Source organism: Phascolarctos cinereus, unplaced genomic scaffold (genome assembly GCF_003287225.1).
Source record: "Phascolarctos cinereus isolate Bilbo 61053 unplaced genomic scaffold, phaCin_HiC Scaffold_726;HRSCAF=1367, whole genome shotgun sequence".
NCBI classification, from domain to species: domain Eukaryota; kingdom Metazoa; phylum Chordata; class Mammalia; order Diprotodontia; family Phascolarctidae; genus Phascolarctos; species Phascolarctos cinereus.
In genome coordinates this window covers 264,583,234-264,606,642 of record NW_027556098.1, presented here as the reverse complement: position 1 = coordinate 264,606,642, position 23,409 = coordinate 264,583,234, and the positions used below count along the sequence as shown (strand labels likewise).

At 41.3% G+C, this 23,409-nt stretch overlaps 3 protein-coding genes across 11 annotated transcripts in view; 2 read left to right on the top strand and 1 right to left on the bottom strand.

The window, feature by feature from the left end:
* The window catches only part of VPS26B (VPS26 retromer complex component B), a 40,135-nt gene extending 28,417 nt beyond the window's left edge, over nucleotides 1-11,718 (top strand). The window contains exon 6 of one of the 2 annotated variants that reach the window (XM_078147095.1): nucleotides 9,461-11,718. In XM_078147095.1, coding sequence (XP_078003221.1) covers nucleotides 9,461-9,508 — 48 coding nt within the window. In that variant the 3' untranslated portion in view covers nucleotides 9,509-11,718. Of the gene's footprint in view, nucleotides 1-263; nucleotides 3,697-9,460 lie in introns of those variants that run through there. The other variant, XM_020968762.2, reaches the window with a different exon arrangement.
* On the bottom strand, nucleotides 3,009-16,531 carry THYN1 (thymocyte nuclear protein 1). 6 transcript variants are annotated; one of them, XM_020968768.2, is made up of 8 exons: nucleotides 16,416-16,531; nucleotides 15,956-16,035; nucleotides 7,140-7,333; nucleotides 5,321-5,389; nucleotides 4,662-4,754; nucleotides 3,753-3,848; nucleotides 3,329-3,479; nucleotides 3,009-3,241 (listed from the first exon to the last, which is right to left on the bottom strand). In XM_020968768.2, exons 2-8 carry the CDS (start codon nucleotides 15,999-16,001, stop codon nucleotides 3,195-3,197), a joined length of 696 nt encoding a protein of 231 aa, XP_020824427.1. In that variant the 5' UTR covers nucleotides 16,002-16,035; nucleotides 16,416-16,531; the 3' UTR covers nucleotides 3,009-3,194. The 6 variants fall into 6 exon arrangements, with proteins under 6 accessions (XP_020824427.1, XP_020824424.1, XP_020824425.1 ...); XM_020968765.2 differs by having other exon boundaries at nucleotides 15,956-16,067; nucleotides 16,430-16,519; XM_020968766.2 differs by having other exon boundaries at nucleotides 15,956-16,067; nucleotides 16,416-16,508.
* Nucleotides 16,532-16,631: 100 nt separating this feature from the next.
* Nucleotides 16,632-23,409, top strand: part of ACAD8 (acyl-CoA dehydrogenase family member 8) — a 29,176-nt gene continuing 22,398 nt past the window's right edge. For all 3 annotated transcript variants that reach the window (XR_013483084.1, XM_020968760.2, XM_020968759.2), the window contains exon 1: nucleotides 16,632-16,832. Coding sequence is in view for 2 of the 3 variants with exons in the window: in XM_020968760.2 (XP_020824419.1) it covers nucleotides 16,724-16,832 (109 nt within the window). In the remaining variant the exon portion in view is untranslated. The remainder of the gene's footprint in view (nucleotides 16,833-23,409) is intronic.

Sequence of the window (23,409 nt, the reverse complement as noted above, 5' to 3'; positions counted from 1 at the left end):
ATGACTAGTTTTGTGAGCTGGGGCAAGTCACTCAACCTCTGTTTGTCTCAGATGCCTCATCTGTAAACTGGTGACAGTAATTACACCTGTCTCTCACAGATAATGTGAGGATAAAATGTAGTATTTTTAAAGCACTAGATAAATGCCAGCTATCCCTACTCACTCAGTTCTTTCCAACAAGCCCTTTACACTGTATTTGTGGAAAGGGGAGGGTTAGGGATTCAGGTTCTACAACTTATGGCACCTTGTCCTGTCCCCAACAGGAAGTGGTGTTATGGAGGAAAGGGGACATTGTGCGAAAAAGTATGTCCCATCAGGCAGCCATTGCCTCCCAGCGCTTCGAGGGCACATCTTCCCACCCTGAAGCCCGGACCCCCGGCCAGCTGTCTGACAACAACAGCCGGCAGTGAGGCCTCTGGGCCAAGAAGCTGCTGGGCTTCACCCCTCACCCACCCAACACCAGCTGCTCAAGGGGGAGGGGGCAGGGGAGCGTGATGCTCTGCAGACACTTTACATACAACCCAAGAAAACAAAAACAAATTCCATTTATGACTTTAATTCCTTTCTCTGAAGAACCTGAAGGGGACAGGTATAGAAGCATTTCCCTAGGACTATGCCTGCAGCCCCAGGAGGCTTGGATAGCTTTAGAACCCAAGGGCTGATTTAGGGCAGGGGGTGGAGTGTATCCCCAAATATATTTGGTCCCTGGGGTGAAGGATCCTGCCCTTGGCAGGAAGGCTATTGGACCAAGAGTGTTTTAGAGCAAAAGTTGGTCTGTGTATTAAGTAGAATGTTGGCAGGGTCTTACCTGTCCTTTGGCCCTTCACTGTCTGCTCCTTCTAAGCCAAGGGGCTAGGAATGTCACTGGGATCTTCATCTGCAGATGTTGACCTTACACGGTCCCAGTTATACCATCCCCTTCTTCTGTTCCCAAGAATGTGACAGGAAGTAGGCCTAGGCAGGCAAAGCCCAGAAAGGGCAGGAATAATTCAAGATCAGGAATCTACCTCTTTGGGAGTGGGAGTCTAGGATGTGGTGGTAAAACACCACTAGGAGCCATCTCCTCTTCTCTGACCCCAGTCCATTCCCCCTCTCAAAAAAATAAATTCCAGTGATGAGACACAGACACTCTCCTTCCAACACATGATTCTTTTTGCTTAAATTATGATCATCTTCAGTGTCATAAACAGAAGCCTGAGCATAGGGATGACAGCCAAGCCTGGAAAGGGAGCTCAGCTAGGGGCAGTATTGTGGGTAGCAACACTTATTGAAAATGAGACTTCTGAGCTAATCTTTCAGACATAGTAGTCAGCCTGCTCTTGAAGCACTGATGTCTAACAGCTACCTGGCTTCTCCATGCAAGTCATTTTGGGCCCCAACATCTGGTTTTGACACACTTTAGGGGTCACAGGTCCTCTACACATGGGAAAGATGTGGGTATTCCTTTAACTCCTAAGCAAAAGATCTCATTTCACTTTAAGGGAAATGAGAATTAGAAAGCGCAGCCATGGCCAGTGCTTACACCATAGCCAATCACCACCCCCACCATGCCTCCTACCTCCTGTCTGGGTTGTAGGGGCATGGCTTTGAACCCTTGAAAATCACCCTCTTGCAGCCACCCCAGATCCTTTAGAATCTAGTTTCCTCACTTATATTGAAGGGAAAGGACATGAGGGCCTCAACAGAGGATGATGGCTATCCTAACTTCTAAATAATTCTGCTTGCCAAATTGAGTCTTCATCTTTATCAGATGACTGCCTAGAGTTTGGGGCTATTGCTGTTTTCCCCATTTAAAAAAAAATCTCATCTGGATGTTTCTGTGATATAAAGGGAAAAGAGCCATTTCCCTCTCTGTGACACTGTGTTCTTAACAGCAGAAGTGAACGTGTTTTTTCTGCCCCATCTGGAGATGAGCAGAGGTCAAGCTGTTATGAAGACCCTCAACTCCTAATCACAAAAGCTGGTGTTAACAAACGAGCTCCCCATGGGTAAAGTCTCTCTTGACTGCCCTGGGTAACTGAGTGTGGGAAGCTGAATGTCGTGCTAAGAAGGGTCTTGACTGTTTCAGAGCACAGAGTTAGGACTTCCAGTGTGCCTACCTGCTAATAGCTGGCAGCCCCCTTCTGTATCCTAACATGTCATCTTCTCCACTTTCCCCAGTGATGTGCAGATCTTTCCTGACTTTACTGATTTATCAATTTTAAGATTTTCCTATGGAAGGGGAGGGAGAACCTATTACGGCTCTCTCATGGGCAAGGCTCTTACACCAGATCTTTACTTTTCTCTCTCTCATCCCCTCTCCCTTCTCTAGCTGTCACTTTAAGGGTAGCCCACCTCCACTTTTCCCATGCCCTCATCCTGGGGAGTGAATAGGTACTAAACCAAGCAGTGCAACTTGTAATTAAGCAGCTGCAGTGTTTACATGTTTCTTAATTTGTTGTCTTTTCAATGGCTGTATTTTAAAAAACAAAAAAAAACAAAAAAAAACCACCTTGTTTTAATCGTCTCTCTGATTAAAGGGAGCCACTGTGGCTCCAGAGACCATGTGCCCATGGAGTGTGAGGTTCTGTGCTCTATTCTGTCCCATGATAATCTCCCTCATAAGCTGGGGCTCAGCCTTACCTTGGTCACAAAGGAAAGAAGCAGCCTCCCAGTTCCTGCTAAATACCAATTAGTGCTTTAATAGTGCTGTCTCACCTGCACATGGTACAGGATTGGGGAAAAAAGCCCTGGCTTTTCCCTGTTATCAGCCTTCCATCAATAAAGTGATGTTGGCAGAATGCCCTGAGGGATCTAGGTGATTGCTGATAAGACAGAACACAGAAAGCTAACGAGCAGGTGTGATAAAAACCTACTAGTTGGAGGCTTCCTCCTCCATCTTGTCATGTGCACTTTGCCAACTCTCAGTTTTTCAAAGGCCTAAAAGTAGCCATAAGTCCTCCCCAAGTCACAGGTGGGAGCCAAGGTGGAATTTACGATTTGCCATTAAGAAACAAGATGAATGCATCTAACGCTTTTTATATTGATGTTTTAATAATAACAGTAAAAAAAAAACCCAACTTATCAGGTACACAGACATACCAACCCTGAAGAAAAAATTAACCAGCAAATCTAAATCCCTCTCATGTCCTTGTCAGAGAGAGGCATGACTTGCTTGGAGAAATAGTCCTCCCTTTTCAATAAGAAATTTCCATTTAACTTGTCTTCTTCTCCTCCAGGCTCAAGACAAAATCAAATTCCCCTACCAAAGAGAGAAAAGGGAATGTTTGAGCTGGAGGTCAGGTGGCTTTGGCATGAGTGTAAGAAAAAAAAGTGGGCTAGCTCTCACCTTGCGTCAGGGGCTGTACTGAGAGTCTCTGACGGGTGAAGAGAGCCATGTTTTCTAAAGGGCCACCGTTGGCTTTGTGGGCTTGGTGATGGACCTTGAGCTCAGCCAGGGGAATAAAACGTTTGGTCGTTCGAATAAATTGGACATCCACCTAAAAGAAAAGAATGTGAGGTGTGGTAGATCCAGCCCCTGGATTCACTCAGGCAACTGTCCACTGTCTTGAATGACCCACAGAATGAGCCCCTATCAAGAGATACAGCATGTTCTCAGTGGGCAGGGCCCTGGGGCTCCTGGGCCCCAAAATCAAGATTTCCAGTGCTTGTTTACTGTCTTTTATTATTAAAGGAGTTCTGATGTGTTCCCACTAAGGCATGCCTTGTTCTTATCCCTCCCTGGACTAGGAAGAAAGGAATGAACCATTTACCATGGACCACTTGGGGTTGTCCTTCTTGCTAGATGGGTCATAATGGGGGCTATCTTTCTCAAACTGTGTATGATCAGGGTAGGCCTCCTTTACGATCTGGAAACAAAAATATACATATCCCATGATTTGCCATTATGTTCAGCTCCTACTGATTTAGCAGGAGTCATCCATATTCAGCGTTTAAATACCAGGCTTGTAATCTTTAAAAAATATTTTTTTGGTTACATTTTAAGTTCTGAACTATCTCCCTCCCTCCCTACCACACACTAGAGAAGGCCTCCATTTGACACAGATATGTTATGTACATATGTATGTATATATACTTGTATTTATCAATTTCTCTTGGAGGTAGATAACATCTTCATGGGTCCTTTATAGTTGATCTGAGTATTTAGAATACTCAGAATAACTTAGTCATACCTGGCATAATGTTAAACCATTCATCCTGTCAGTCAGGCAATGCTAACTAATACTATTAGTCTAAGTCAAATATAGTTATGAAGATAACCAAATACAGTTACTGTAATCTCTTCAATTAGTACAGATAATAAAAAGTTCAACTGACATAGTTAACATTTTATCCTAAATAACCTTTAGAGATAGCCTAGTAAAGCTATTATCATACCTGTGTAGGCCTTACACTCTTATCTGCCAACAGAAGGGAAGTGTCTGTTGGCTGGGGTTGGGCTGACTGCACCATAGCTGAGTTCTCTGCCTGGCCTGGCCTGACCCTTCTCTATCTTGCAGAAAGAGCCTAGTAGGCTTTCCATCTCCCTGTGATGAATAACAAATAATGGAGGCATGTGATGGTTTCCTTCTCTTGCCTCACCTCCCTTTTGTCTGAGGTTGGATTTAGGGGAAGAGGGAATCATTGTTCCCTTGGCCCTCCAATCCCAGACCTTGTCTAACCTTCATGAGGCCTGCGATGCCTGGTTCCTTACAGTTGCTGTGATAGAAGAAGGCCTCCTCTCCCACTTTCATTGCTCTGAGGAAGTTCCGGGCCTGTCCCAGAGTGAAGAACAAATAATTGTCTTTTTAGAACATCCTAACATCTAGGAAACACTATTCCCCACCACAAGTCAAATTCCTATTCACAATAGGTGGTGGGTGGTTTTTTTTGTGGAACTTTCTATTCATACAACAGAAGGAAGATACACTACTTATTTCTCTGCTAAAACAGAGTAAAATGTATCCAAATTATGCTGAACACTGGCTAGGAAATGGTTCATGTGGGTATTACATTCAATTGAGGATCTTGAGGCCTCATTTGAAAACACCCTAATAAGGGGCAGCTAGATGGTACAGTGGATAGAGCTCCAGCCTTGGAGTCAGGAGGACCTGAGTTCAAGTCCAACCTCAGACATCTGACACTTACTAGCTATGTGACCCTGGGCAAATCACTTAACCTCAACAGAAAGCAAAAAAGCCCAAACAAGCCCACTCTAATAATAGCTAGGTCCCAGGTAGATACTGCCTTTGTCAGAAAGTTCCAGCTCTCTAGGATATCCAGCAAAAAAAGAAACAAGTATATTTTTCCTGCTCTGGATCCCAAACGTCCTTCTCCTCACCTGGTAGTTTCGAACACCATCCCAGCATGCTGTCTGTTTAGGCTGCGATTTGAGATCCTCGATGCCAAACTGCGCAACACAGTAATAATCAGAGGATGTTAGGAGTTTAATATCCAAGAATGTCATTTGTCAAAGACCTCTTGGCCCTGTCACCTCTGTCACAGGCATTAGGGATGGGAATAAGCAAGGCTGCCCCCCACTTCTTCCTATTCCTAAGGTTTGCCCACCCAGGCCATCACTAATACCCTGGGACCCCAGGAACCTCTCTAGGCACATACTGCCTGCCCTCACATTTGCCTTCACTATGCAAAACAGCTGTCTGTTTTGGGGACCTACCCAAGTATGGACACTGTCCAGATGCCCAATGTTCCAAAAGTATTATAATTGTCATTTTATTATTTTCCCTGAAAACAGGATTATTCAACTCATCACCCACCTTTTTCACCTGACTTGACTTCAAATGACTTATTGCTATTTCCAAAAATCAAATAAACCCTAAAAGAATGAAATCTGCCATGTATAAAGATGTTCCCTAAGAATATATTACAAGTTCTACAGGCCAATTAAAAAGAGGAGGCCTTGAACTGTTCTGAGCAATGGGAGCATTACTCTAACAAATGCACAGCCTCTCAAAGCGACAATTTTAAAGAAGAACACTCATTGGGATATGTAGGTCCTGCTATTTGGGCACTGAGGCTCCAAGCACAAACCTAGGGAGGGAGTAAGGTATAATGGCAAGAGTGGTGATTCTTGAGTCAAGAAGACCTGGGTTTAAATCCTACCTCTGATCTAACAGCTGGGGGACCTTGGGGAAATCACTTAACCCTCTCTGGGCTTTAGCCTCCTCTTCTGTAAAATTAGGGAATTTGATTGATGACCCCTGAGGTCCCTTTCAGCCCCAAATCCACAATCTTATAATACTTTTATACTTCCTATTTCCTCATAGCTGCCTAGGGTTAGCAAATGTCTGCCAAGGACCCCAAGAACCAGAGTTCAGCCCAGCTCAGGATAACTAGAACAGCATGTCTGATAACATGGAAACTTCTCACACATTAAACTATTAGTTCCTGGCCCCAATATCAACTCCTCTTTCCCAGATTTCCTGCCCCAGATAGAAATGGAAGGTGGGGCTTCTATCAGTAGGTATTATGGCAACTTTCTGTAGATGCCCCAGTTGGATTGGGGGCAGGGCAGACGCAGCGCAGGGAGATGGGGAGATGGCCTTGCTTCTGCCCACGTTTTCTGATTTGCTTTGAAGCAGCCCTGTAGATCACCAATTATACAGGGCAAAAACACTGAACTCTAATTGCCTTTGCTAATGGGCAGGAACAGCAGCATAGGTAATTCAAAAGATAAAATAACTGGAGTCACATGTCTCACTTATGGATAGATTTTTTTTCTCAAATAATTTTAAAAACTAGTTTGTGTTTCCTGAAAACAAACCAACCTGTTATGTAGGGAGGTGCCTGGAAGCTGTAAGAAGGCAGGGGAAAACTAAACCAGGATTAAAGTGTTATACTGTAGTCCACAGAGTAGATAGTAATGAGATGATAAGTCTTGCCCAGCAACTAATCATACCAGCTTACACTGAGATAGAGCTTTAAGGTTTACAAAGTACTTCTGTCAGGAGAGGCAATACAAGTATTATCTCCATGTTACAGATGAGAAAAACTGAAGTTCAGTAAGATGCTGATTTTGTTCATTTTCTACCCTTACTCTCATTCCTCATTCCTGTTGTCTGAGTGGTGAGACCCCCAGACTGGTAAATGTTTAGCTCTCATCTATAAGTTATGATGGAGCCCGCTGCCTCAGCCCTTACCTTCACATCTACCCCCTTCTCCAGCCGGCTTTCTGGCTCTGATTTCATCAGCCAGTAACCACTTAGCTCATTTCCACAACGTTTAGTGGCTTGATCCTTCTTTGGGGAGTCAGAGGTCTCTTCTTCTACCACTGGCTTGTCTAGGGTTTCAGTTGTGGTGACCTTGGTACGTTTACCTGATGGTGCCTCCATTTCTGCAACAAACAGAAGGAAGCAAGGGACTTAACATATTTGTTCCTAGTTTTTTGTCTTTTTCATGGTGTGCCCCTTCCCTGGAAATCCCCACTTTCTTTTCCATATAATACAAATCCCTTCAAGACCTAGCTGATTCCAACCTTCTCCACCAAAGCTAACCCCAGTCCAAAATGGTGTTCCTTCACTGATTTATGACAATTATAGCCAATTTAATTCAACAAACATTAGGCACCAACTATATGCAAGGCACTATGGACACAAAGACACACAGCATAGGCCCTAATCTCAAGAAGCAATCCAATTGTATAAAAATAACTATAATATAAGAGGGGAATATGATAAATAAAAAGGAGAGATTCAGTCATTGTGCCATGAAGAATATGAAGAGGAAATGAGTTCCCTTTCAGCTAGAAGGATCAAGGAGAAATCTAATCTAGGAGCAGGAACAATGACAACGAGATCAAGGTGAGGTGAGCAGGGCTGGAATGGGGGTCCCCCACTTCCACTCGAGTGATGACTAGCTGTTAAGGAAGTCATAGGAGAGAAGGCTAGAAAGGTAGACGATCCAGGTTATAGAGAGCCTTGAATGTCAAGATCAGAGTCAATCAGTCAATTAGCAAGCATTTCTCATGAACCTACTATGTGCCAGGCATTAGCTAGGTACCAGGGACAAAAATCAAACATTCCTTTCCCTGAGGTAGCTTACATATATAATTCTATCAAAATATATACAAAATAAATCCAGGGTGTACCCTTTATTCACTAGGCAAGCAGAAAGTCTTTGGAGCAGATGAATGATGCAATCATAAGAGAGTAACTGGAAGATTTTTTGAATGGATACAGAAGGGATAGACTGAAGGTAGGGAGACCAATTAGGAAGTTGTTCTACAGTCTGGGCAAGGTCAGACTGGTTATGTGAAAGGGATGACACAAGATGGACAAGCCTTAGCAACTGACTGGATCTAGGTGGTTTGCAGTTTTGTTTTGTTTTCTCCCCACTTCATTAACACTTGAGGACAGACTCATTAAATTAAAGATAAGAGGGAGTGCCAACACATCAGATGACAAAGTCAGGATTCTTACCAGGCTTGGGTGATGGACCATCCCCTAATAAGACAAAATTTACTAGGGATAAACAGAAATTCCTACATTTGGGTTTTAAAAGTCCCCTATATGCCAGCAGCCGGCGTGGTGCAAGACACAGTAGTGAAAGAAAAACGGGGAAGGGGAAATGGAAAAAGAAAAGTCGGGCTAGGCAAGTCTGAGATTAATGCTCAAGACTAGTTTATTTCAGGTATTTCATGGTTATATACCCATAGAAAACAGCTTTGTACCATGAGAAATGATCTACAAGCGCTAAATAATAACATAAACAAACTAAGCAGCTAAAGATCCTCATTTTCTCATGAGAAATTAGTTTTAATGCCAAAATTCATATCTATTGTTTCCCTGCCCAGTTCTTAGTATTACCTGCCTGTACCAGCCACCTGGCCTCAAGGCTGGTCAAGAACTTGGAATCAACAAACTGTAACAAGTGTAATTGGGACAAGAGTAAAGGGAGCGTTTATGCTGAGGCAAGCCTCTATATGTACTGAGCCCTAGATAACTGAGAGAACAGTGGTTACTACTGGCAGATCAGGTTTTAGGAGGAAGAAAGCTTCAGAAGAAAGGACGTGTTGTGTGTGAGGTGCTAGAGGGGCATCCGGGCAGAGATTTCCACTGAGCCATGGGAAACATTAGCTTGGAGCTCCAACAACTCTGGGTTGTTTCTCAGTCATGCCCAACTCCTCGTAACTCCCTTTGGGGTTTTCCTGGCAAAGGTATAGAAGTCGTTTGCTATTTCCTTCTCTAGCTTATTTTACAGATGAGGAAACTGAAGCAAACGGGGATAAATGAGCTGCCTAGGGTCACACAGCTAGTAAATGCCTGAGGCCTCAATTGAACTCAGGTCCTTCAGACTCCAGGCCCAGAACTCTATTCACTGCGCTACCTAGCTGCCCCTAAGTAGGTGCTATTATTATTCCCTTTTTGCAGATGACGCAGTGGTTACGTGACTTGCCCAGGGTCACTCAGCTAATAAATATCTTGAGTCTGAATTTGAACTCAGGACTTCTTGACTCCCACAGGCTGAGATAAAGAGAAAGATCTGTGAATCATCTGCACAGAGAGGCTAATTGAAGCCATGGGAACGGATAAGATCAGCAGGGAAAAACATACAAAAAAATTTAAAAGACCAAGACCATAACTACAAGGAATACTCATGCTGCAGAGGTAAAAAAGGAATATTAATAGATATTTGCATAGTGCTTTAAGATGTGCAATATGCTTTTACATACACTATCTTATCTGATCTTCACAACTCTTATGAGATAGGCATGGTAGGTAATATTTGTAATTTGACAAATGAGGAAACTGAGTCTAGAGATTAAGTGACACCTATGATCACATACACAGTCAGTAGATATAAGGGGTAAGAGTCAAACTGCAGTTTTTCCTGACTCCAAGTCCAGCTATACCACACTATCAGCAAATAATAATAATGATAACTAACATTTATATAACACTTACTATATGCCATTCACTGTGTCAAGAGCTTTAAAAATCAAATGAGTTTGATCCTCACAATAACCTTGTGAGGTGAGGCAGGTGCTGTTATTATCCCCATTTTACAGATGAGGAAACTGAGACTACAGGGATTAAGTGAAACTCATGGTCACATATACAGCCAATAGATGTAAGAGGTAGGATTCAAACTCAAGTTTTTCCTGACTCCATTTCCAGCTATACTATGCTACAAGCAAATAATGTTAATAATCATTATAATAGTAAAACATTTACATAGCACTTATTGTGTGTCTATCACTATGCTAAGTGCTTTACAAAAATTATCTCAGTTGATCTTCACAATCTCCATTTTACAGATGAGGAAACTGAGGCAAACAAAGGTTAAATGACTTGCCCAGGGTCACATAGCTAGTGAGTGACTAAGGCTGGATTGGAACTCAGGTTTTCCTAACTCCAAACCTGAAAGAGAAGGAACAGTCAGTGAGGTGGGAGGAGAATTGTTACAGTTTTGTGTCAAAAAAAGCAAAGGGAAAGAGCCAAGAAGGAGAGGGTAGCTAACCGTGTCAAATGCTAGAATTATAAACAAAGAAAAAAAAGGACAAGGAGGAAAGGCCACTGGATATACTGTTAATGTCATTAGTGAGCTTAGACAGACTTATCTTAATAAAATTATATTTATTAAATTTTAAATATTTTAATATTTTTGATATTTTAATAGTGAGGCAAAGGCCAAATTCCAAGAGGTTTGAGGAATGAATGGGAAAGTGGGAATGAAAGTGGGAAAAGTCAAGGCAGCGAGTATACATAACATTTTCTGGTTGCTAAAGGAAAGAAAAAACAAGATACTATAGCATCCTCTGACACACAACAGCACTTAATAAATGCTTGCTAATTGAGCAGTAAAAGAGAAGGCTGGAAAGTCATGGTGGCATTGTGAATTCCAAGCTAAGGAGCAACATGTCCAGGTTCTATACATTAGGAAGATTATTGCAGCCACAGTGTGAGGGACAGATTTATTTCTAGATAATTGGAAGTTAATGGATATTTGCCTCTTACCTACCAACTTTATTACCTGTAGAGTTAGGATGATGCAGTTGGCATTCTGGTCTACTTCAAGGTAAACAATGCAAGTGATAATAAAGAAATAGTCCTTATTTGTACAATTTGTATATATTCCTGTATCGTGGGTGTGGTATTTCCCATTAGAAGATAAGCTTGAGTGCAGAACTATCTCTCTTTTGACTCTGTGTCCCCAGAACCTCATAGAGTGCTTGGCACAAAGTTTGTGTTTAATAAATCCTTAATGACTGACTAATTGAGTAGCATTAGGGGTAGCAGGTTCAAGTGAAGGTTTTTCAGTTGGCATCACGCAATTTCGCACTAAATGACATGCTGTTTTACAATGCCCTTTAATTTCTTCAAGTGTGCTGGTTTATTTCTCTAACTAGAGTATAAGTAGTTAGAGGGCAAGAACAATCTGTCTTTTGTACACCCCCACAGCAGGAGCCTATAGCTGGACATGTAAGAGCTCAATAGAGACTTGTTGATTAAGTGATTAATGATAATGGATGAAGAAAGAGAGATGATGTACCTGGCTAGGAAAGGTGAGAGATGAGAATAATTAGGTGTAATTCTGTGTCCCTGGAATTGATTTATAAACAAGGAATATGCAATGTCTCAGTTTTCCATACTAAGGGAGTGGTGAAAAAAATCATCTTAAATGAGATAATGTATATAAAACTTTTCTGCAAACTTTCAAAAAGCTCAATTTAATGTTAGCTCTCATTATTATTAAAATGTAAAAGTCTTTTGTGTTTGACTTGGGAATGTGTTTTGTGATTTTTTTTCCACTAGCAGATTTACTTTCCTGATCATAGTTTGTCAACAGGCATTGAGGTAGGTATATGCTTGGGAGTAAGATGTTTTGGAAGTCTCGGTCCAAGTGCTGCTCTTCATACATCTTAGCAGTGTGGGCAAATCTGGGCAAACCAATTAACCTTTAGGTGCCCCCAAGTAATTCTCAAAGATTGTAAGTCAAAGAGTTGACAACCTCTATCCCTGGAGGAAGTTTTCCATATGGAGGATTTCTCCACAATGATGACATCACAGAACTGGAAACCCTGCCCTCCCACTTTCAATTAAAATGATTAATGTAAAAACATTATGGAAAGTACTATACAGATGTAATGTACTATTCCATTATTAAAAATCAGATCTAATTACCTATGCACAGAAAAATTTTACCCAAGTGGTCTTCTTCCTAGCCATGTCTCACCACCCCATCTGTCTTCCTGAACCTACCAGCCCCTGCTCCATTTTTACCCTATACCTCCAGCATCTTCAATCTTTTACTTTCAAATGGCTCTTTCCCCTCTACCTGAAAATATGCATAGGTTTTCTCTATCCTTAAGCCAAAAAAACTCCCTCCCTTGAACCTGATACATATTCATGCTAACATCTCTCCTTCCCCCCTTCCCTGTCAAATTTTCTTCACCAATAAACTATTAAAAAGATACAGTTCATGCCTACATTTCTTCATGACCTAAAACCCTTGAAATCTGGCTGCAGCGTCCACTACTCTATTTGCTTTTTCAGGTCAACAACGACCTGCCAATCAGCCAATTCAGTGCTATTTTCCTGAATGCCTAGTCTTCAGGACCTAACCCTGTGAGCTTTGTTTGCCACTTAAATCCATCTCTTTTCAACTTGCATTTTCCTGCCTTCTTTTTATTAAACATTCCGTTCCTTTCCCTTTCAATGGACCTGCTTGGTGTTACTCACACACAACTTCCCGTGGTCCATCTCCTTGCCTTTGCATTGGATGTTCCTCATACCTGGAATGCTTTCCCTCCCCACTCCCTCCAGCAGGCCTTTCCTGGTCTTTCTCCTCTCCCCATTCCCTTCTCAATCACCTATAAGGTTACCTCCCATCTATTTTGTATTGATTTTGGATATTCTGATTTATATGTTTCTCTATTAGAATGTAAGCTCATTGATGGCAAGGTCTGGTTTTACTTTTTCTTTTTACATAGTATCTTCTAGAATCTCTCCTCTCTTGATTCCCATGACATCATTCTGGTTCTCCTTGACCTCTAACTGAGCCTTCTTTGTCTCTACTGACCCCTCTTCCATTCTGCCCCTTAAAGTGTAGTTATATCCAAGGTTCTGGTCTTTACATCCTTCTCTTTTCTACCAAAGCCCTCTCCTTTGACAATTTCATACACTTCCACAGCTTTTACTGCGTTCCAAGTACAACTCTCAGATTCCTTCTCTAAGCCCAGACTTATAAGTGCATCCTGGACATCTGCTCTCAAATGCACCTTAAAGACAACATGCCCCAACCAAATTCATCACCTTCCCCCAATAAATGTATATGCTTTCCCCATTTCTATGAATGGTAGAACCATTCTGTGAGTCTTGCCAAGATCAAAATCGTGACTCCTCCCAGCATTCATCAGTTGCTGAGTTCTGTTGGTTTTAGGATCACAGAACTGCCAAGCTGGAAGAAATATAGGCAATCCTAATCATGAGAGTCCAATCTACAATGTCCTTGCCTCATGCATCATTCTCCTTAAATATCTGCACATTGCCTTTCACATGTCACCTACTTTCCATCTCTACCATAAAACCCTAATTCACATCAAATTACTTCTTCACAAGAATAAGGCACTATCTCTGGATTCTAGGAGTTCTTCCCCTTCCAGTGTATTCCACACAAAAATGCCATATAAAACTTGCAAAGATTCTCCACAGCCCACTTAATTAAGTTCAGACTCCTTAGACTGGTCCTTAAAACCCCCCATGCTCTTGATGCAGGCTACTTTTTCAGCATTATCTCCCGGAGAAAATTCTTCTGAATTTCTCCTAGGTTTCATCCAAACTGGACTAAATGTTGTGCCTACATATGCCTGGCATATTCCCATTTCCAAACAGCAGTTCATACTGTTTCTGCCCTCCCACCTCTACCTGTCAAAAATCATAGATTCCCAGAGCTGTAAAGGATTTTAGAGACAGACTGAGTCTAACTTTTTTTTTTCAAAATATGAATCTATACTTTCTCCAACACCTGATGATTGTTGTCCATCTTTTGGGCTGTAAACTTTGACTTTCCCTCCTCATGAGGAGGTCTCTTACATTTTTGGCTAGTTCTGATAGTTAAATTTTTTGATAGGAGAGCTATCACCTTGCTGACAAAGGTCCAGATAGTCAAAGCCATCGTTTTCCCAGTGGTAATGTGTGGCTATAAGAGATGGATTATAAGGAAAGTAGAGTGCTGGAGAAGGGATGCTTTCAAATTGGGGTGCAGGAGAAGATTTTAGAAAGTTCCTTGGAGAGCACGGAGGTCAAATCAATCAACACTTACAGAAACTAACTCTGACTATTCACTGGAAAGACAAATACTGAAGCTGAAGCTTAAATAGTTTGGCGACATAATGAAAAGAAAGAACTCAATGGAAAAGATTCTGATGCTGGGAGACTGAAGGCAAAAGGAGAAGAGGACAGCAGAGGATGGACGGATGGTGTCACAGAATCTTAGACAAGTTTCAGGAGATAGTGGAGAACAGAAAGGCCTGGTGTACTATGGGGTCACAAAGAAGTCAGATAGGACTGAACTACAATAATTGTTAGAAAGTTCACATCCCAATTCAGTTCCCAGCTTTGCTCCCTTCCCTAAAATTTAATAGCACCCTGCCTGTAACTTCGTTACTGTATTTATGGCATTTCTGCCACATGTATTTCTTAGTCAACTAGTCTGAGCCTCTGACCTTTGTATTCCCCACAGTGCCCAGTACAGTGCCTTGCACAAGGGAGACAACACACAAGAAACATTTTATGGATGTAAGGTGGCCTATTAGCATGATGGATGATAGTAGAAAACCAGCACCATTCCTATGGAAAACAATAATAGTAACAATAACTCACATTACGCTGAAAATGTTCCTGTGGATAATGCACAGATAATCCATTTGTTTGTTAAGCCATTCCCCAATAGATGAACACCCTTTTACTTTCCTGTTTTTAAATACCATACAAATATTTTGTCTACAGGACTCCTTTTCCCTTCTCTGATGTCTTTGGGGGGTACAACCCTGGTTGTATCTCTGGGTCAAAAGACATACACAGTTTAATTACTTTAGGGCACAATTCCTTATATATATATATATATATATATAAAATTTTATTTATTTTTAGTTTTCAATATTTACTTCCACAAGATTTTGAGTTCCAAATTTTCACCCCATCTTGCCCCTCCCCCCACCCCAAGATGGCATGCATTCTGAATACCCCTTCCCCTAGTCTGCCCTCCCTTCTATCTCTCCTCCCCTTCTCTTATCCCCTTCCTCTTCTATTTTCCTGTAGGGCAGTATAGACTTCTGTACCCCATTCCCTGTATTTATTTCCCAGTTGCGTGTGAAAACATTTTTTTTAAACATATGTTTTTAAAACTTTGGGTTCCAAGTTTTCTCCCTTCCTCCCTCCCTCCCCACCCACCCTCATTGAAAAGGCAAGCAACTCAATATAGGTTATACATGTGTAGTTATACAAAACATTTCCATAGTAGACATGTTGTGAAAAACTAACTCTATTTCTCTTAATCCTACCCTGCCTTTACGGCACAATTGCAAGGCGCTTTTCAGAATGGCTGGACAATTCACAGCCCTACCAACAGTGCATTAGTGTGCATTAGTATGCCTGTTTTCCAGCTCCTCCAACAACTATCTTTTTCCTTTTTTGTCAATTTGCTAATCTGACAGGTATGGGGTAGAACCTCAGAGTTGCTTTAATTTGCATTTCTCTAATAGCAACTTTTTTTTTCATAAAATTGTTGCTAACTTGGATTTCTTCAACAGATTATCCACATAATTATCCACCTAAGAAAAAAAGAGCAATAATTGCATTCTATCAATGGGACATGAACAAAGAGGGCCTTTTATATGTGACTTATTACACCCCTGCTCTCCAAAGCCAAGCACTTAAGGTAGCTGCCTTCAGGCAAGGTAGCAGACTGGCCCCTGGAACGCTGCCCCAAGGCGAACCGCAGGGCTACTGCTCACCTGGCTCTGGTGCACCCCGGGACGCTCTCTTCCGTTGCCTCGGCATGGTCACTCAGCAGAGACCTGGAGGAATGGGAACTCTGGAGCAGATAATGCAGCCGACGGTCACGTCCTGGGAAATGCACAAGGCAAAGTGGGGGAGGGGGAACTTGTGGGGAAGAGGTCAAAGGGCATCCTGACTGTACGGAGCGAACAGGACATAGAAGGGAAGTTTGAAGCAGCGTCTCGGGTCTGTTTCTAGGCGTGGGAGTGGGATGGGCTGAGGTGGAAGGAGAAGCTCATTGTAAAGGCTCTCTAAGCGCAGGGAAGCACAGCCATCACCATCCCCGCCCAAGAATGGTACCAGTTCGCTCAGCTTCAACCTGCAATTCTCTACTTGTTACAGGAGCCCCGACCCACGTTCCCACCGTCATCTCTAGCTCTTACTCAGGTGAATCGCAACTCTCCCTCAGTCTCCCACCTCGGCCACTTTACCCTCCGCAGAGCCCTCGCCACCCACGCAGACACCGGCAGCACGCAAAGACCACGAGATTACGCCTTGCGTCTCCTGTAAGGCGCTCACAAGGCCATCAGGGAGCTATGGTTTCCTTCCGCCCCTGCCCGCCGGCCTACAATTCCCAGAGTGCCGCGGGGCAGCCCCAGCCTCCTCCCACCCCCAGCCCAATCCTAGCCTCAGGCTAGTTTCGGTCTGAGCTTTAACTGCGCGAGCCAGCAACCTGGGACTGTGCCAGTGACCCGAGACGGCGAGACCCTGCCGGCGACGAGGCCATGCTGAGGCTCTGCGGCGGGCGCCTGGCCGCCCAACTGGGCAGCTTGCACGGGAGTCTGCAAAAGCCAGCCTGCGGAAGCGTCCGGGGCGTCTTGTCTTGCATTGACCGTAAGGCTTGGGACGGGGAAGTGCTTGTGCCTGGGGATCAGCGGGACCATCTGTCGGGGCCCCGGACTCGGGATTTCCGGGGTCTCCCTCACCCCCGCTGGGCTGCGCTTCTCATCCCCGCGAAAAAGCGATCCGGTCCGGTGCTCAGTTCATTACGACCCTCGGGGTCTGGCCGTGCTAGTCTGGAAGATAAGGAGGGGATAGATGAAGTCTCGGATAGATGACGTCTCCATCCGAGATCTGCCTTCTCCTCTCCTGCCACCCCCTTTTGTCCCTTCCCCAGGTGCCCCCGCTGGGATTCGTTCCTCAAGAGCCGCCTCCCGCCCCCCTTCCTCGTTTTTATCCATTAATCTGACCCCACTCCACTGCTGAAAAGTGTGTTCAGCGGCTTAAAACACAAATTCCTCAGCTTGGCATGCAAAGCCTTAATCCAGTTTGTTGGGGGGGTTTAGGTTTGCTCTTTTTGTTTTTTACCTTTGTACCCCCAGCATTTAGTACAGTGCTTAACACATAGCAGGTGCCTAATAAATGCTAGCTGACTGTCTCAAACCTACCTGTATATGCTTTCATATTATCCTCACCTCGGTGGCGGTACTATGCCTCCCCCCCACCTCCGACTTTTGAAATTACTACCATAAGCGTCCATTTGGAGCCTTGGCACTGCTACCTGACTCTTGTTTCCCATGTCTTCCTTTGTCAGTTTTTAGTAGTGCCTCCCATGTCGCATTATCCTTTATTATTTGATCAAATGTTGTATCCCTCCAATAGAATAGGAGCTCCCTAAGTGTAGGGATTTCACTTTCTACTTTACCTCCATCGTCATACCTTGACCAAGTTGGTTGAATTCAGTTGAGTTCAGTGTGTTTTGCCCTTGGCTTGAAGTTGCTGCTTTGAAGTGAAAAGATGACTAGATCTGGATCTAACTGGACTCCAGTTCCTGTTTTGCCTTTTCCTGTGACTGTGTGACCTTGTACATAGTACTTCAACAAACATTATGGGCCTACTATGTGCAGAGCACTAGCCCACTGTGTCAAAAGCACAGTGATGAGGGTACAAAAGCAAAAGCCACACGGCTTTGGCCTTTTAAGGGGATTGCATTCCAAGGGGTGACATAATATGTACATAAAAAAGTAAATACAGAGTAACTTGAGGAGGAAGAGAACACTAGTAATTAGTGAAATCACAGTCTTGGCAGAGGATATGGGACCTGAACTGAGCCTGAAAGTCAGATAAACTTTCTGAAAAGCAGAAAGGTATAAGGAGATGGGCAAGTTTGAGCAATGTTGTGTGTGAGGAGGAATAATGTGAAATAAGACTGGAAACGTAGGATGGAACCAGATCATGGAGAGCTTTTGCCTTTCTTAGTCTCAATTTCCCCTCTTATAAAATGAGTGTTAAACAGTGATCTCCAAGTTATGTTTCACCTCTAAATACTGTAATCCTAAGAATTGACAAACTACTTCCACCTGTCTCAGCCTCCTCCAGCCTGGGAGAAGTACTGTACTGGTGGTAGCCAAGGCTTCCTGCCATTATTTTGCTTAGAGGCTGAAAGAGCTGCCTTTATTGACTACCTTCAAAGGTTCTTAATTTTCTTTAGCCTCTTCTAAATTAATCTAAGCCCCTCTAGAACTAAAGTGTATTTTCAACTTGTGATATTTGTGGACGTACATTCCATAACTTTACTTACTTTTTTATTAATAGTGTGACACAATGAGCAGGTCTTGGAATCAGGAAGACCCAGTTTCAGACTCCCAAATCCCACTGGCTGTGTGGCTCCTCAAAATACTCTCTCTTTTTAAAATTTATTATTTTTAGTTTTCAATATTTACTTCCACAAGATTTTGAGTTCCAAATTTTTACCCCTTCTCACCCCTCCCCCACCCCAAAAAGTCATGCATTCTGAATACCCCTTCCCCTAGTCTGCCCTCCCTTCTATCTCTCCCCCCCTTCTCTTACCCCTTTTCCCTTCTACTTTCCTGTAGGGCAGGATAGACTTCTGTACCCCATTACCTGTATTTCTTATTTCTCAGTTGCACGTGAAAACATTTTTTAGACATGTGTTTTTAAAACTTCGGGTTCCAAATTTTCTCCTTTCCTCCCTCCCCACCCACTCATTGAAAAGGCAAGCAACTCAGTGTAGGTTAATTTTTTTTTATTAATTTATTTTGATTTACCAAGTCACTTCCATATGCTTTTGAGTTGAAAATTTTTCTACCCCTTCTTCCCCCTCACCCTCCCCAAGACGGCATACAATCTGATATAGGCTTTACATTTGCATACCCATTAAACATATTTTCACATTAGTGAAGTTGTAAGTCAAAATTAAAACCAATAGGAGGAACCATCAGAAAGATGAAACAAAACTCCACAAAAGGTAAAAATAAGGGAGAATGATTCGACTTCCATAGTTTTTTCTTTGGGTGTGGACAGCATTTTCCATCCCCGAGGCCTCTGGAGATGTCTTAGATCCTTGTAATGCTGAGAAGGGTTCAGTTTAACAATACTAGTCATCGCATAACGTGGCTATTATTGTGTATAAAGTCCTCTTGGTTCTGCTCACTTCACTCAGTATCAGACCATATAAGTCTTTCCAGGTTTTTCTGAAGTCAGCCTGTTCATCATTTCTTATAGCACAATAGTATTCCATTACATTCATATACCACTTGCTCAGCCATTCCCCAATTGATGGGCATCCTCTCAATTTCCAATTCTTTGCCACCACAAAAAGAGCTGCTATGAATATTTTTGTACATGTGGGTCCTTTTCCCATTTGTTTGATCTCTTTGGGATATAGCCCTAGAAGTGCTATTGCTGGATCAAAGGGTATGCACATTTTTGTAGCCCTTTGGGCATAGTTCCAAATTGTTCTCCAAAATGGTTGGATCATTTCACAACTCCACCAACAATGTATTAGTGTTCCAATTTTCCCACATCTTCTCCAACATTTATCATTTTCCTGTTTTGTCATGTTGGCCAATCTGATAGGTGTGATGTGGTACCTCAGAGTTGTTTTGATTTGCATTTCTCTAATCAATAATGATTTAGAGCATTTTTTCATTTGACTAGAGGTTGGCTTTAATTTCTTTATCTGAGAACTGTCTGTTCATATCCTTTGACCATTTATCAATTGGGGAATGGCTTGTGTTCTTATAAATTTGTCTTAATTCTCTATATATTTTAGAAATGAGGCCTTTATCAGAGAGACTGGTTGTAAAAATTCTTTCCCAATTTTCTACCTTCCTTCTAATCTTAGTTGCATTGGCTTTGTTTGTGCAAAAACTTTTCAATTTAATGTAATCAAAATTATCCATTTTGCTTTTCATAATGTTCTCTATCTCCTGTTTGGTCATGAATTCTTCTGTTCTCCATAGATCTGATAGGTAAACTATTCCTTGTTCTCCCAGTTTACTTATGGTATCAGCCTTTATATCTAAGTCATGAACCCATTTTGACTTTATTTTGGTATATGGTGTGAGATTTGGGTCTATGCCTAGTTTCTGCCATACTCTTTTCCAGTTTTCCCAGCAGTTTTTTTTTCAAAGAGTGGGTTCTTATCCCAGAAGCTGGGATCTTTGGGTTTATCAAATAATAGATTACTATAGTCATTGACTACTGTGTCTTGCATATTTAATCTAGTCCACTGATCCACCTCCCTATTTCTTAGCCAGTACCGAGCAGTTTTGATGATTGCTGCTTTATAATACAATTTAAGATCTGGAATTGCTAAGCCACCTTCCCCTGCATTTCTTTTCATTAGTTTCTTTGATATTCTAGACCTTTTGTTTTTCCAAATGAATCTTGTTATTATTTTTTCTAACTCTATAAAATAATTTTTGGTAGTTTGATTGGTATGGCACTGAATAAGTAAATTAGCTTAGGTAGGATTGTCATTTTTATTATATTAGCTCAGCCTACCCATGAGCAACTGCTGTTTTTCCATTTATTTAGATATGATTTTATTTGTGTGAAAAGTGTTTTGTAATTGTGTTCATAGAGTTCCTGGGTTTGTTTTGGGAGGTAGACTCCTAAATATTTTATAATGTCTACAGTAAGTTTAAATCTCTTGCTGTTGGGCTTTGTTGGTAATATATAGAAATGGTGATGATTTATGTGGGTTTATTTTATAGCCTGCAACTTTGCTAAAGTTGTTTATTATTTCAAGTAGTTTTTTACTTGATTCTCTAGGATTCTGTAAGTATATCATCATGTCATCTGCAAAGAGTGGTAGCTTTGTTTCTTCTTTGCCTATTCTAATGCCTTCAATTTCTTTTTCTTCTCTTATTGCTAAAGCTAAGGTTTCCAGTACAATATTGAATACCAGTGGTGATAATGGACATCCTTGTTTCACTCCCGATCTTATTGGAACTGCTTCTGGCCTGTCTCCATTACATATAATGCTTGCTGAAGGTTTTAGATATGTGCTATTTATTATTTTAAGGAAGACTCCATTTATACCTATGCTTTCTAGTGTTTTTAATAGGAATGGGTGTTGTATTTTATCAAAAGCTTTTTCTGCATCTATTGAGATGATCATGTGGTTTCTGTTGGTTTTGTGTTGATATGCTCAATGATGCTGATAGTTTTCCTAATATTGAACCAACCCTGCATTCCTGGTATAAATCCTACCTGGTCATAGTGTATTATTCTTGTGATAAGTTGCTGCAATCTATTTGCTAGTATTTTGTTTAAAATTTTTGCATCTATATTCATTAGAGAAATTGGTCTATAATTTTCTTTCTCTATTTTGACTCTTCCTGGTTTAGGTATCAACACCATATTTGTATCATAAAAAGAATTTGGTAAGACTCCTTCTTCACCTATTTTCCCAAATAGTCTATATAGTATTGGAATTAATTGTTCTTTAAATGTTTGATAGAATTCACATGTAAATCCATCTGGCCCTGGAGATTTTTTCCTAGGGAGTTCATCAATGGCTTGTTCAATTTCTTTTTCTGAGATGGGGTTATTTAAGTATTTTACTTCCTCTTCGTTAATCTGGGCAATTTATATTTTTGTAAATATGTATCCATTTCACTAAGATTGTCAAATTTGTTGGCATGTAGTTGGGCAAAATAATTCCTAATAATTGTTTTAATTTCCTCTTCCTTGGTGGTAGCTTCACCCTTTTCATTCTTGATACTAGTAATTTGGTTTTCTCTTCTTTTTTTTTAATTAAATTAACCAAAGGTTTATCTATTTTATTGGTTTTTTCATAAAACCAGCTCTTAGTTTTTTATTAGTTCAATAGTTTTCTTAATTTCAATTTTCTTAATTTTTCCTTTGGTTTTCAGTATTTCTAATTTAATATATAGTTGAGGATTTTTAATTTGTTCTTTTTCTAGTTTTTTTAGTTGTATGCCCAATTCATTAATCTCCTTTTTCTATTTTATTTATGTAAGCATTTAGAGATATAAAACTTCCCCTAAGAACTGCTTTTGCTGCATCCCATAAGTTTTGGTATGTTGTCTCATTATTGTCATTCTCTTGAATGAAATTATTGATTGTTTCTATGATTTGTTGTTTGACCCAATAATTTTTTAAGATTAAATTATTTAGTTTCCAGTTATTTTTTAGTCTATCTTTCCATGGCCCCATATAATTTTTATTGCATCATGATCTGAAAAGGATGCATTTAATATTTCTGCCTTTCTGCATTGGATTGTGACCCTAGTACATGGTCAGTTTTTGTGTATGTGCCATGTACTGCCGAGAAAAAAGTATATTCCTTTCTATCCCCATTCAGTTTTCTCCAGAGGTCTATCATACCTAACTTTTCTAATGTTCTGTTCACCTCCTTAACTTCTTTCTTGTTTATTTGCTGGTTAGATTTATCTAGTGCAGAGAGGGGGAGGTTCAGGTCCCTCACTAGTATAGTTTTGCTGTCTATTTCTTCCTGTAACTCCCTGAACTTCTCCTGTAAGAATTTGGGTGCTATACCATTTGGTGCATATATGTTTAGTAATGATATTACTTCATGGTCTATGGTGCCTTTTAGCAGGATGTAGTTTCCTTCCTTATCTCTTTTGATTAGATCTATTTTTGCTTTTGCTTTGTCTGAGACCAGGATTGCTGGCAATCTGTTTCACTCTGTCTTTTTGTGGGTTCTGCTGCTTTAGAATTTGTTTAGAGCCATTTTTAATAGGTATTTGGAGGGGTTTGGGGGAGAGCTCAAGCAAGTCACTGCTTTCACTCCACCATCTTGGCTCTGCCCCCAAAATACTCTCTAACCACAAGTTGCAGAACATTTGCAGGATATTCTTGAGTAGAGAAGTTCTCCCTTCCTGGAGTTCCCTATACTGATAAAATCACAAGTGCAATTTCCTCACCTTCCTTTGCTGTTCCACTCACAAATTTGAATGTCTAGTTTCTCTTTGCCTTAGTTTCTTCATCAATAAAATGAACTATTTGGAAAAAATTACGTGTAACGTTCCTCCCAGCTCTAGACTTCTGAGGCTCTCCTCTGCCTCCTGGAAACATAAAGCCCTATCAGTAAGTTCACATTCATCCAGTCTTTTACAACTTTGTGGATCATATATCCTTTAAGCACAAGGAATATGAGTTTTATTTTTGTTTCTTG

Bases quoted from the DNA above. Each gene is read 5' to 3' on its own strand.
- THYN1 (XM_020968768.2), bottom strand. From the start codon at position 16,001: ATGCCGAGGCAACGGAAGAGAGCGTCCCGGGGTGCACCAGAGCCAG. The intron at 5,390-7,139 runs GTAAGGGCTGAG...TGTGTTGCGCAG, and splicing joins AGAAGGGGGTAGATGTGAAG to TTTGGCATCGAGGATCTCAA. The intron at 3,849-4,661 runs GTTAGACAAGGT...TTTTGTTTCCAG, and splicing joins GCATCGCAGGCCTCATGAAG to ATCGTAAAGGAGGCCTACCC.